The sequence below is a fragment of the Sceloporus occidentalis genome, unplaced genomic scaffold (assembly GCF_023333645.1).
Source record: "Sceloporus occidentalis isolate IW3139 unplaced genomic scaffold, rSceOcc1.0.p SCAF_9, whole genome shotgun sequence".
Lineage (NCBI taxonomy): Eukaryota > Metazoa > Chordata > Lepidosauria > Squamata > Phrynosomatidae > Sceloporus > Sceloporus occidentalis.
Window position 1 is genome coordinate 34,595,969 of NW_028316989.1, and position 13,919 is coordinate 34,609,887.

At 38.1% G+C, this 13,919-nt stretch overlaps 1 protein-coding gene across 8 annotated transcripts in view; it reads right to left on the reverse strand.

Annotated features, from left to right (window-relative positions):
• Window positions 1–2,654: 2,654 nt before the first annotated feature.
• The window catches only part of NEO1 (neogenin 1), a 69,706-nt gene continuing 58,441 nt past the window's right edge, over window positions 2,655–13,919 (reverse strand). For 5 of the 8 annotated variants that reach the window (XM_089538703.1, XM_089538702.1, XM_089538701.1 and 2 more), the window contains 4 exons: window positions 11,592–11,750; window positions 9,386–9,643; window positions 8,278–8,414; window positions 2,655–6,747 (listed from right to left, as the gene is read on the reverse strand). In XM_089538703.1, coding sequence (XP_089394829.1) covers window positions 6,664–6,747; window positions 8,278–8,414; window positions 9,386–9,643; window positions 11,592–11,750 — 638 coding nt within the window. In that variant the 3' untranslated portion in view covers window positions 2,655–6,663. Of the gene's footprint in view, window positions 6,923–8,277; window positions 8,415–9,385; window positions 9,644–11,591; window positions 11,751–13,919 lie in introns of all 8 variants that reach the window. The other 3 variants (XM_089538705.1, XM_089538704.1, XM_089538699.1) reach the window with 2 other exon arrangements.

The window sequence follows — 13,919 nt, forward strand, 5'->3', positions numbered from 1 at the left end:
CCACATGGATGGTGTCCTACTGGTTTAGACAGACCCATCACAGTATTCTCAGCAGCTTGTCTTAAGCTTTTACCATCAGCATGGATAACTAATGTTTTTGGTTCTTTTAAATGAAATCATTGGTTTTTGTTCACATCCTGGAATGTTTTCTAACAGGTGTTAGTGTTTATGTATAGCCTTCTGTATACCCTTGGTGATATGACTGAATGTCAAGAGTGCAGTGTAGATGATCCCTAATATGTTAAGCAAAGTTAATTACTTCCTGCATCAGAAAAGAACTGGAGCACCATAATTCAAAATTTGAAAACATTACTTTGATTTCTCCAGTCAGCATAACCAATGTTCTGGGATTTGTATTTGTCCAAAGTAACTTCTCAAAGCTTGGGCTTCAAATACAGCAGCTGGAATGTTTGAATAAATACTATTACATAAAGGCCTAGTCAGAAAAGAGAAAAGACAAAAACTAAACTTACCCATGTGTTGCCTGCTATTTTCCTAGGTCATTGTTGGACACTCCTCAGAGACAGCAGCTCACAAAAGAATTTTGCAGGCAGTGGCTGAAGAGAGACTTTAAGTAGTATATAGAAATGTCTAATAATAACACTTTAAATCTAGAAAAGGCACACATCTTAATCCAACTGTCAAAATTATTACTTTCAGAGAAGGCTATGCCTAGAGTGACAAGACACAGTGCTCTTGTGGAATGATAGGTTCTCTGCTTGAGCAGACGCTTGTATATGAAAAGCTGGATCTTTGGCTTGTGACACTGTGTCTGAGGCCTGGACCTGACACCAAGAATTGCATTATCCCCTATACAGGTATCATCCATCAAACTTGGGTAGGTGTTTTGGGTGGACCAGAAGGAAGATAATTCCTGTCCAGTTTGCCATGCCACTATTATGGGGGTGGGTGGGTGGGGGGTCATGCATCCCGGGACATATGTGGAATTCAGTCTTTACAGATTGTTGCACAAAATAACATGGCTCATGCATGTTAGACTAATGAGCAGATGAGAATGCAGCTCATACGATTTTGCACTTCTGGCTCCTACAATACAGTCGCTGCTAGGATGGTGCATCTGAATCTTCCTGCCAGTATGACCAATGGCTGTTTCGGGTGAGAATTCTGAGAGTTAATAGTCCAGAAAATTCACTTTTTGAATTTAATCATAGCATTTACATTTAAATGTGGTTTTTGAAAAGATCCTGCTATACCCCCCCCCCCAAATAAACAGAAAAACAGAACTAAAATATGGGCAAACAAGTGCAAAAGTAACACATACTGGAAAAGAACACATTTACTCATCTGTAGGTGCCACCTCAAACTCATGAAATGACACGTTCCCTGCACTGTGTAGGGCCAATATTCCTAATGGAAGATCACTTCAGTAATGATTTTAAAGACATGGTCAACTCTACAATCACATAACTAAGGAACAAAGTGATACATTTTCATATCAAAGCATGTTATTACTTTAATAGCAGTAGCAAGCATACCAAGTTTTGGAGGGGAGGGGTTAAAGTAATTTTAAGGACATCACAGAAAATAATTTGAAGGACTGCACAGAAAATAAACCATGTCCTAGGATACATTGCTCTTTAAAATCTCGTTTAAAGTTTCTTTAAAATTTGGTCTGTTTTACTCTAAACTACTAGATTCCAGGTATGGTATCACTGTTTCTGATTCTAGATTACTACAATTTCACCCTTCAAAAAGGGAACATTCCACAGCCAATTAGGTGGCACTGAACAAAGTGATGATGAAGTGCTTTTGTATAGTCAGGTGTGAATGCAAAGATATGTCAAGACGTTTGCAGTGTTTATCCACTGGGGTGAGCATAGTTTGTCAGCTTTAAAAGTCCTTTGCTGGTTTCTAGTTTCCAACTGTAATTCAAAGTGGTGGTTTTAAACAACAGGGTCCTAAAGAACTTGCAATCAGGAAATCTCATCTTTTCCCCATACAAACCTGCTTGATCCTCTAAGATTATCTCCTGAGGCCTTCTTCTGGGTGGTCCCACTCCCAAAGGCCAAGTGGCTGGCAATGCAAGAAAAGGGCTTTCAGAGACAATGCTCTCGTTGTGAAATGTATCTTTCCCAGAAATACCTATTGCAGACAAACTTTTTTTGACTTACAGATGCAAAGTTACAATTTTACTCTCTTGAGAAAATACCTAAATCAATTAACAGGCTGCTCTTTACTTATTAAAATTTACATACTGAAAAAAGCTATTTGTTTGCATGTTATTGTTTAGTTGGTTCAGTTATTGCAGACCATCTTGAGAGACCAGATATAAATGCTTTAAAGAAATAAAGCAAATAAATTATAATCTATTTTTCAGATATATGGCCCTATCATAAAATGTTCATCTCAGCAATGTTCATTTCAATTGGCTTAGTGAAGGTACCAACCTGGGAATTCACATACCTTGGTAAATTTCATTTGTGGTCCAGAGATCAAACAGGTCATATTTCTACCTATCTCTTCAAAAACCAGTCATAATACTTTATATTTAAAAGGTCTTATGCCCATTTCTTTCCTGTTCCCAGAACTAAACCAACGGTCAGATGTTCTCAAACTCGTTGATGGTCATTGATAAAATCAGGAGCAAAGGATTGAAAAGAAAACTCTCTAGACAAAACCAGAAGTTGGTTAGATTAAAAAAGTGTATTGGATATCCAATACCAAATAATAAACATGACAGTATTAAAAATTTGTAGAGTATACAGCAAATACTACAGAAAAAAATGTACAGAAAGTTACAAGTTTACAGCAGTCCTCAGAACTCTCCTACATCAGAACTGTAAAACAATATACAGAGCCCCCCGCCCGCGCTTCTCCATATTCAGCTGGAGAAAGCTGCCATGTAGCAGTTTAGCTATGACACTACAAGATACACAATGTTCCAAATTTAAATCACAAGATATGTAAAAAACAGTGTTAAAATGTGAAAAAGTGCAATACATATAGTACACTGACTTGAATAAATGTCTTTTTTGATTTAACCTTAAAAAACCAACTTTGAACAGTTGTTTTATTATTAAAAATATCCCCTGCCCCCATTCCCAGATTCATGGCAATATTGACATTCATGGTGTTCTACATAAGTAGCAATATATTCACAAAAAATCCACCAGTGGGGGAAAAATACTGAGTACACATGATGGCATATCTTTGGGTATAGGTAAGAGAGAAATGTACACATCTGAGGAATAGTGTGTGTGCACCAATGGAAGTCAGTGGATGTGATGGGAAAGTACTACAGATAGGAAAGCATTGCTATCCTTTGCTGTGAGAACTTTGTACAATGGAAAAACAGTCATGCAGAACAGTTCCTGTCCCAAGAATAAAAAGCCAATTTTAAAATGTTTATTTGTTCATGTCCTTCCACTGAATGGTGCTCAAGGCAGCTATACTCACTTGCCCTGCTTGTACAGGGCCCTGGGTTACCCCTAAAGCCCAGCTCCAGAGAACTGAATCGCAACTATTCTGTGCACAGTACAGGTTTTTAAGTATCCTATTAAAAACTCACTGCTGCTTCAACTGGGAGATGTTCCTCATTTATGAGGAGGGTGTGAGGGGGGCACACCCTCCTCTTCTGTTTGCATACAAAAGTATGCAGCCTACCCACAACTCCATCACATATACACACAACACATAACTGGATCCAGGTTAGTGGCTGAAACATCCCCTCCCTCACTTAATTTTGCTAACTATCCATTTTCCAGGTGCCCACGTTTGTTCATACAATAGGCTTTTCCCTGACAGTCCCAACCAAAAACAAACATTCAATTAATCTGTGAGAATTAAGGATTACGGTGAGACAGAATCAATGCCTTAATGCTACACTTGAAAATATCTCTGAGGCATTATGATGGTTACCCTTGGAAGACAGAACATTGAGCTAGATGGACTACTTTCAAATTTCATGGCACTTTTCATGTCATTGTAAAAATTAATACAATATTTTAAAATAGATGGCTTATTGTTCAGATCCAGCATAAGAATTCTTCTACATATGCTACAGTTGCTATCCAGAATGAATTAATACCTCAATGTTTCATAATTAGAAAACACTGTGATCAGTTTTAGCACTCTTAAGTAAAATGCCAGCAATCCTTGTTTTTCATAGTTGGTTCCAAGAGTTCTTCCAAATGCATCTGCTTACACTAGGCTGAAAGCAAATGCAGACATGAAACTGTTTATGGAGCAAAAGCAACTTGGCGGAAAGGGCACTGCAGGAACAAAAAAGAGGCTGGCAGGGGAAGAGTTATGCATTTCTATTCTCACTAATTACTACTTTCTTGCCAGTCATTTCTCCCCAATACTGCTTTGTAATAAATAGCTGAAGCTGTTTTACAAACTCAACTGGCAAACAATATACAAAGCCAGGCTTAATTATATGGTTAATTAAAAGATTCCATAACATCTGGCACTGATTTTATCTTAGCCTCCTTGGAGCCCACTGCTAGCACTCAGGTTTTATATGTAAAAATGCTTAGAATAAATTACCACCAAAAACTACCCGAAGATTTATGTCTTTCTCTTATCAACCTGCAGTCCTTTTATGTCTACATGTGAATTTCAAAATAAGCTTTAAAACAATAACAACAACAATTTCTTCTCTCTCATGCTAAGTCACTAGAAGCAGGTGGCACTAGAAGCAAACAGAAAACAAATAGGAAATCAAATGTTTATAAGATAATCAGGAATTTCCTTTTCACTTCCCCCTCTTTCTCTGGCTGGAGCAGCCTTTAAGCCACAAACATTTTATTCCTATGTTTTTAGACAAGGGACCTGAACAGACAGGCCAAAATAAAGTTGCTTCTGGTCACTTTGGAGGTATGCTGTTTAAATGATACACGTGTTTTAAGAGGCCAGAAGCTGCACCAAAGCTGTGCTCCAGTCCTTAAGATGCATGCATCATTTAAACAGCATGCCTCCAAAGCGACCTGAAGCAGCTTTATTTTGGCCTGTCTATTCGGGCCCTAAGTCTACAAAGACATTCTTTTCTGATTGAAGTGCAGCACTTGAAAGTACTTTTGACAACTGTTGGGATGGTGGATAGTTAAAAGAGAAAGGTGACCCATCCTCCAGCTATGATTGACCACTACAGATTAAAAGATCTAGAAAAAAAACAATGTTAGGAGGCATATTTTTTAAATATGTGAAACCTTTAAAACAAAAGAAAGCTCTGCTGCTAAGACACACTGTGGTATCTGATCCTATAGGACCCTACATTACAACAGGAGAGTATTTCTAAAGGAAATTCACTCTGTGATTTAGTAACCAGACACACTGAATGACTAGCTCACAAAGCAGATGGTGGGAAAAGAGGCATTCACCCAGTCTGTGATCTGTTTCATGAGTTTAAATTGGTTGAAACAATACTTTCTGTGTTGTTGTTTTGTCCACATGAGCAATTTCATCTGTCTTCTACCTTATGCTCATAAGAACAGGTAATGCACAAATTGGGTGATTACAGGGGTAGTCAGTGGATATTTATGTGGTACTTTTTCAGTCACTTGGATAAGGGATCTGTTTAATTTACTGTCTTGAATTACAGTCAGCCCTCCATATCCATGGATTTTTTTAATCCACGGATTCAAGCATCCATGGTTTGCAACTATTTTAAAACGATATAAATTCCAAAAAGCAAAGCTTTATTTTGCCATTTTATATACGGGGCACCATTTTAACTATCCCATTGTACATGATGAGCATCCATGGATTTTGGTATCCAAGAGGCATCCTGGAACCAAAGTCCAGCAGATACCAAGGGCCCACTGTATTACATTTTCCCCACCTGGGCACATTCTAGGGGATGGTTAAGACTACTCATATGAATACATTGGTGCTGCATCGTTCCAGGGAAACAATGAAACATCATACCATTCTGTAGTTTCCTGGCCCCATCCCTGACCCCACCCCATATTGAAAACGCATAAAAACCAAAATATTTCTCCGTGTAACATTTCAATCCAGATAGCTGATCTCACAGTGATGAGAGAGAATCTAGTCAGGCTTTTAATAATTATAATATAAAAATAAAAAAGCTTACAAATAGCAATGCAGCATCCCCAAGGCCATGGATTAACTGCCGGAAAGTGATGTAACTATACACACACTAAAATAAAACCCAAACAAAAAACGGAACAACCCACACTGGCAATGAATTCCCGTACACAATAGAACAAGCAGTCAAACATCCGTTTAGGCTGTGGGAAACAACACAAATTGGTTTTTTTTTATCTGATTACATGTTTTAATAAAAAAATACAATAAAATAAAAACACACAAACAAAATTGTACATAAATGCAAATGTCCAACACTGAAAAATCAGGGCAGGTCACAGCACTGAGACAAAACCTGACTCAAATTAACGTTAAGCCCACTTCTTTGTCTGGATGCTGGATCTCATCAGACTGATGCATCGCCCTCATCTCTTGTTTATGTCATCTCAGCAAGACGTAGAATCCAACTTTCCAATAGGTTCATTTTAGGGCAATGAACAGAAAAGTCGCTTAGTTAACCAGCATTGGCACTGTAGCTGGTTGCATGTCCTTCTTGTGCTGTCCCCTAGTCTTTGTACATTTCCTTGTGCTCCAAGGCTAAGTCCCAAGACCTGTGAAACAGGCTCTGGAGTCATTTCTTGGGGAAGGCTGTCATGCTGTTGTGATTGCATTAAGGTCCTTCATTAGTCCTTCCAGGTGGGCCATCTCTTTGGTCAGCTCATCCGGTTCATAATTCTGCAGGAGATTTAACAGGGTTACTGGACAAGATGAGCTGCATTGTTTCAGGAGGGAAGGGGGGGAAGGAACCATGTCCAATAATTCTGATATTGGTCATGGTAGCAAAGCCACAATTATTAGATGGATTGTGTTACTACAAAAACGTAGATGTCCCCATTCCATTTTCATTTTGCTAAAGCAATGAAATAAGAAATATGCAAGTAAGAGCAGCATCCGGCATGTAAACAAACCCCAGACAAACAGTAAATGGTGAATTAACAAGACAAAATGTGATGATAGGTGGGGGAGCACAAGAAGAGAGGAAAGAGAAAAAAAATAATCAACTTTTTTATACCCAGGTCAACACCTAATAGATAATGATTTTGGCATATTCCAAATGCCTACCAAATCTTGCTGAAAAACTCTATGAGAATGTGTTTCTCAGTATGAATGTTAAAGGAATGTTAAAGTATGTTCCTTGGAAGATACCCAAGGAAAGTGATCATAAGCTAGATGGTTGTTGAACATCTACTTTAAGTATTTTGACAGTATTAGCAGCAGTTACATATCATTTTTATAACCATGGAAGATGACATATTAATATAATTTTTTTCTCATCTGGTAAAGGACTTTCAAATATTTGAATGCTTCAGACTAGTATTGTGAATAATACTGCTCTTGAAAAAAAATACTGAAGCAGAGATTTAGAAATCAGAATAATTAACTTGTCTACCTCCTCCCAGTTTGTTGCCAGTTTTATATGAGGGCCCGCAATCTACTGTGGTTTCTCAAAATAAAACTTAGGCTCTCTAAGCATACCAATGAAGTATTCTCTAGCCAGACTCTATGAGCTATTAAGATATATCACAGGTAGTATCATATTTCATTTTTAGCTCCAACCAAGGTGTGAATGATGTCAACTCTTCTGTTTTAACATGCAGCTATTGGGGATGTGGTCAACTTATCACCAACAATACAATGGCTTTAGAAGAAAAAACAACTTGCACATTCAACTGATTATATGGAATAGGCTAGAGTGCAATATATTGACAGTGCATTAAACTTTGTCCATCTAATCTACAACAATAGACTTTGACTAGCAAGGACTTTAGAAGGTTGTCAAAGACTTCCTAGGCTCTGCTTCAAATCCTTTTAAGTAAGTATGTGAGAGGACTGAATCTGGATCCTTATTTATTGAAAACAGATGCTCTGTAATCAAGCCATGGTTTTACCACAATTCCTATTCTAGAAGAAATAACAGCTTTCAAAAAAGCATAAATGAAAAATTGTTGATAGAACCAGAGTGCCGATTTTATCTTTAAAAAAAACACTATTGAATTGCTACAGAAAACTAAGAAGACACTGCTGCTGCTGCTGCTGCTATTTCTTTAAAGGATACGTCACAACTGAAAAACAATTGCACCACTAACATATTTTAATTCTCAAAAATATGTTCAGTTTGAACTATGTTTAATGTCACTCTAAGTAACAGTCAAAGCTTTAAATGTGATGCAGTAACATGAGGCTGTCGTCTATAAGTATACTTACACTTTCTGTGTCTTCGAGCATCCTTGTAGTTTCCTGAACTTCAGGAGCACTTGGGACTACAACTGGCATAGGAGGCCGAGTTCTCCCCAGAGTGCCAATTGATGCAGTCTTCACTGAATGAACTGGATGGCTAGAAGCTTAACATAAATTATGATCAAGTTTAGTCATCTGAATTAATAACTTATGCAACTAAGCTTAGTCAGGTTGCTGTTTATTTTCTGCCTGATTTGTTGCCATTAAGTTATAGTAAGGAAAGAGTCAGATTTCACCAATATCTCAGTCTTGATCCTGTCTATGCAAAACAGCCAAATAGTGGTTGATAGCCTCATCTCTTCTGGTTGAGACACCAAGGGCTGTATCTCTGAAGTTCCTATGGCTTGGGTAAGTAACTTGGTCTCCAACCATTTAAGGCAACCTTCACCCACATTTTTTTTACCCTGGGGGAATCCTTGAAATAATTTACAGGTTTCAGGGATCACCTGGATAAAACCGATTATATTTAGAGCTTTTAAAAAAGGTTTGATTTTTTTATTCACAATCTCTTGTATACACCTCCCCACACACACACACAACCTCTTGTGGAACCCTAGGGTTACAGGGAACCCTCACTGAAAAACTGATTTAAGGGTTTAAAAGGTTAAAATAGCATTGGAACCACACACTGACTGGAAGCCTATGCAGGCATATTAATAATTTTGAGGCATGCCTCTAAAGTTATCTGTTGAGGTCTACATGCCAGCATAGGGTTAGATCCTAATTCTTCTCTTTCTACCATCACCCTTTACTCTTCCCTTTTCTGTTTCTCTTACTGTGACTCCCTGCCTTCTCCTCCCTATTGGTGGACTGCTAGGAGAGGTATGGATTGCTCTTGCCAAAGTTCTGAATTTATCACTGGCAAAGACCTTAGAAAATGGGCCAGGGGCAGCACATGGCTTTAGTACAGGTTGTCCAACTCTTTTAAGCCATAGCTGTGATATTATTACACTTGTGAAATGCTTCCAGAAGCAGCTTATCTGTTGTCCATATCTCCCTCTTTTTTCAGAGCCCCTCAAACTATTATCTACATTCATGGCTCATGCTTCCTAACTATGAACTCCTTGGAACTCACCCTGCTGGGATAATAAAGGTGTGCTTGGCAAGGCAGGGTCAAAGGTTGCCCCAGTGGGTGGTACTGCTGGCACAGCAAAGCTCTTCAAAGGATGAGAAGGACGAACATGGGCAGTAGGGAGATTTTGGCCTGTCTCCTCTTCCTGACTACCAGGCAGATAAGATCCTGTAGTACTTTCTGGCTCCTGATGCTCAGCACAACACGTCTGAGAGGAAGACGCTGGCATGGTATCTGTGCTAGGTGTATTCCGAACAGATTCTGGGTTAGGAAAGAAGATGAACATTCTGTTTTATTTCAACAAAATAGTCCTAGCTATTCCTGCTAGCATGAAACCAGAATGCTCAAGCATTTTTACAGATATCTTCATTGCAATTAGGTAACAGCCACCTCAGCAGTAAGTTATAAATACTTTCCTAAACAAGTCACCCAAGGACTCAGCTAATCTAATTCATATTTGAATAATATCCTATAGTGGTGGTAAGTTCTTCTATTTTGTTATTAAGGCCATAATCCTTTGTAAAAGGGCTACTGACTCTTTCTGGAATGGCCTGACTATTACAAAAGTACAGTCAATGAATCAAGATGCAAACTGATTTACTGCAGTATCTAAAATGTACCTTTAAATCTGCTTCTTCCAAATATATTGAACTTGAGGTTGTTTTTTAAAAATAAACTGGATGCCTTTTAAGTAGTTTTATCCTATTCATCTTAAGTACAGTTACTGTAATCCTTTCAGCTTCCCTGTTACTAATGTACATTAGGAAACATACATGAGGAGTTTACTTTTAACTCAGTGTTGCTAAAAAATACAATTAGTTCTCTAGTGAAACAAGAGATTAATATTATCTGCATCACAATGCCACTCTTCACGGCCTGAATAAATAAGAAAGACAATAAATTATGCAAATCTACAATGAAAGAATTTAGATCACCACCATTTCCTGGATCAAATAAAACTCTGTCATTAAAATACCTAATATTGCTAAAAAAAAAGTGCAAATACTACAGAAATATATGAGAATATTGCTTTGTTGCTATACCAGAGCTTCAGAGAAGCTCACCCAGACCTCAGCTTTGCATGCACATGGGTTTCACTGCAATGCAGCCATTCACTTGACTTATTATGCTGGTTATAATCATTTTAGCAATATAGAGATCCGAGAGTTGGTGTGTCTTGAAAATCCAGCCATTGGTAACAGCAGCATTTTGGTTCAATATTCTTTACAGTAATAATGTTTTAATAATAATGTCTACAGTAATAATGTATTTACAATTCAAAATGGAGAGTAAAATGCAGACAGGGGCCCTGACATTTATTTTGCTGTAGAAAGTTTCTTTATATATTCTCAAGTTATTTCTCAGAGCACCAACAGCAAGTGATGACAGTATATACATATATTATGTTGCCTTAAGCTCTTAAGTGTTGGATGGGCTGCTTGAAAAGCAGCTATCAAGAGTAAATACACAAGCTTGAAAAAGGCAAACTAAATCTGGGTTCTTAAACAGAAAATTCTCACTCTTCTACTCTCCTGCTGTTTAAATACAAGTTATCAGCACTATAATAATAATCAAACTGTGCTTGATTAAACACCATCTGCAGATTATATAGGGAAAACAGACAGGCCTTTAGTATGTATGAATCATAAAACATGCTATTAAAGTGGGCATTGTTATCCTTTCTTTTGTAGAGCAGATGCAGTGTATGATTGACTGAGTTGCTTCTAAATATGAAAGAGGCATTATTCATTTATAAATCTATCCCTGGGAATCTGAAGAGTATCTGATTTCCTTGTGCTTTGCAAGCCTCTTCACCCAAACTGAAATGATCACCCCTACCTTCAAAGCTTAAGGTGCTGAAGTAGTTGACACAAGTACACATGTAACTAGGACTTAAAAATAAATAAAAGTGTTGCAATATTTAAGCAAACAATCAAACACATTTATAACAGCCATTGCAAAAGTGAAAGGATCACAATGGCTCAGTCCTATGCATGCATACTTGAAAATAAGCCCCATAATTTAGTAGAACTTATTTCCTAACTCAGGATAGCATCCTAAGTAAATCACTGGACATCCCTAATAACTTAGCCCTCCCCACACACAAATAGAAAAGTGGGATCTGAGTCTGTCATGGAAGTCCTGGTCTTCACAACACTTTTGAAATGACTGCCTTCCAAGGAAGTGTACTCCAGGTCATTCCTCTCACCTGTGGAATTAGCCCTGTCTGAATGGGACACGGATGTGCCAACTGGCCATGGGTTTGCCTGATGATGAAGATAGCTGCAGGTTGGAGAAGCGAGGCTGCCGGAGTGGAAATGATGGTGGGGGTTATCAAGGGAATGGATGGGATGAGCACTAATCACAGCTGTGAATGAATATAAGACAGAAAAAAAAATACTTAACACACAGACCAATTTGCATGCATGCTGAAGTGCACCCCTGCCCATTTTACCACACAGAGACAGTTTATTAAAAACAAGCACAGTGTCAGGATACTGGCACAACGAAGTTATAAAACCTAGGAAGCAAGAACCTCAGGCTCCGGCCTCATGTTTAACACCCGATTTCTTTGGGGGAAGAGGGCTAGGTTCTCACATAGTTTCTACATACTGTCCTGAAATGAGGATGTGGAACTTGAATATGAACTCAAATGATAGGAATTATTCCAGAACATCAGAAATAAAATGAAGTTCCTACGTAATGAGAACTAACGGAAATTTCAGCTCACAAGGAACTCTGCACTCACACACACACCTGATCTAAAAAAAGAAGAAGAGGAAAATCAACTATCAGCTCTTAAACTGACAGCATAGAATCTTGTATTCTGCTCAGTTATGACTCTCTATAAAAAAATTGGTAAAGCAGTAGGAATAAATGAAAAATGAAGGGGATACTTTCCAGGTAGTATAACAATAAACACAGCTATGACAAGAAACAGTATTGCAAAAAATGACAGAAACCAAAGGGACTAAGAACAGAGTGATAATTTATGAAAGAGGCCAAGCACAGATATAATGATTAATCTTGGTTCACAAACTTAATTCTGGTTCACATCTCAAAAGGACAATGAAAGCTTTTTTAGACTTTGAGAACTAAGCCTGCCATCACAGGGCAGGGATAGCAAAACAAGAAATGTTTGTCATCTGGCAAGTAAAGAAGTGGATTTCACCAAAGTTTGCTCAGTTCAGACCTGGGCTCCCATTTGTATCATAGTTTCACATCATTTGCCAGCAACATTTAATAATGATATAGAGACAACTCAATTAATAATGAATTAATTTCAAGTACAAATCCATAGGTAGTAAAAATGGAACTATCCAGGCACGAGAGAGAGGTATTAGTGAGCTTGAGGAAACTGCAAGATTTTCAGAAGTACAAACGATCAGCTGTCTCACTGCAAGGTCCCAGTGAAGAGGAGGGCATGGCCTATAACACTAACAAGAAAGTGAAGGAGTTTGCGATGGGGCAAGTATTCACACTGAGTACAGTATTGCAGATATGGTTCTGAGGGGTTAACAACAGTCCTGCAATGTTATCTAGAGATACTGAACCCTACTGAAAATTGGGATAAAGTTGAGAAAGTACCTTACAACAATGCTGCAGTTTTATCCAATACTTTTTATACTCATGATTCAGGATATACTGAGAGTACCATTCAATAGTTTCACAGTGTAGTTCACCCTGTACTTCATAGGCTGGTAGCTCTGTTGAGCTTGGAACAGCTCATGGGAACACCATCCACTTTTGAGGTAAGAGTGAAGCTAGTTTGGACAACAGTCAAACATCTCCCGTACTTCTCAAGTTGCAGCAAAGGTCTATCTACTTAAATTGTCTGCTTGGACAATTGTCTCCTAGGTCACACACAGCAGTCAAGTGCACGCAGAAGCTTCATGCTCTATAATCTGGACCCAGCTTATTTGCACTTTTAGTCTGGATACACCCCAGGAAACTTTGTTTGATGCATGAAGTAAGGCCTAACATAAAACAGAGACTCTTGTTTTTGAGGCTGCTCTTTTGTTTTTTTCTGCTTTCTCAGATAACAATCCCCCATACACATACACACACACACACACGCACACACACACACACACACACACACACAGAGAGAGAGAGAGAGAGAGAGAGACAAGGAGAGGAAGGATATGCAGAAACACTTTGTTTTGGGCCCTGCTTATTCAGGCTGAATGGATAAATATGACAAGCATGACTTAAATACTATGCCTGCATAAGTCCAGAAGTCCGGAAGTACTAAAAAAACCAGAACAATGCAAGAAAGTCAAATAGACTAACAGAATAGAACACCACGGTGTAAGGAAACCTGATGTTTTAAAACTGAATGCTACACACAGCAAGGTTGAGAAGAAAGCAACAGTAACAAATATGTTGAATTATGAAAATATTTTAACATATGCTTATTGGTTGGATGTAAATATGAAATATATTATTTATCCCTCAATCCCTGTGGCATAATTGTGTTGCAGCAAAATACTCCAATATATTATGAGTGAATAACGAATTAGGTTTTTCACAACTT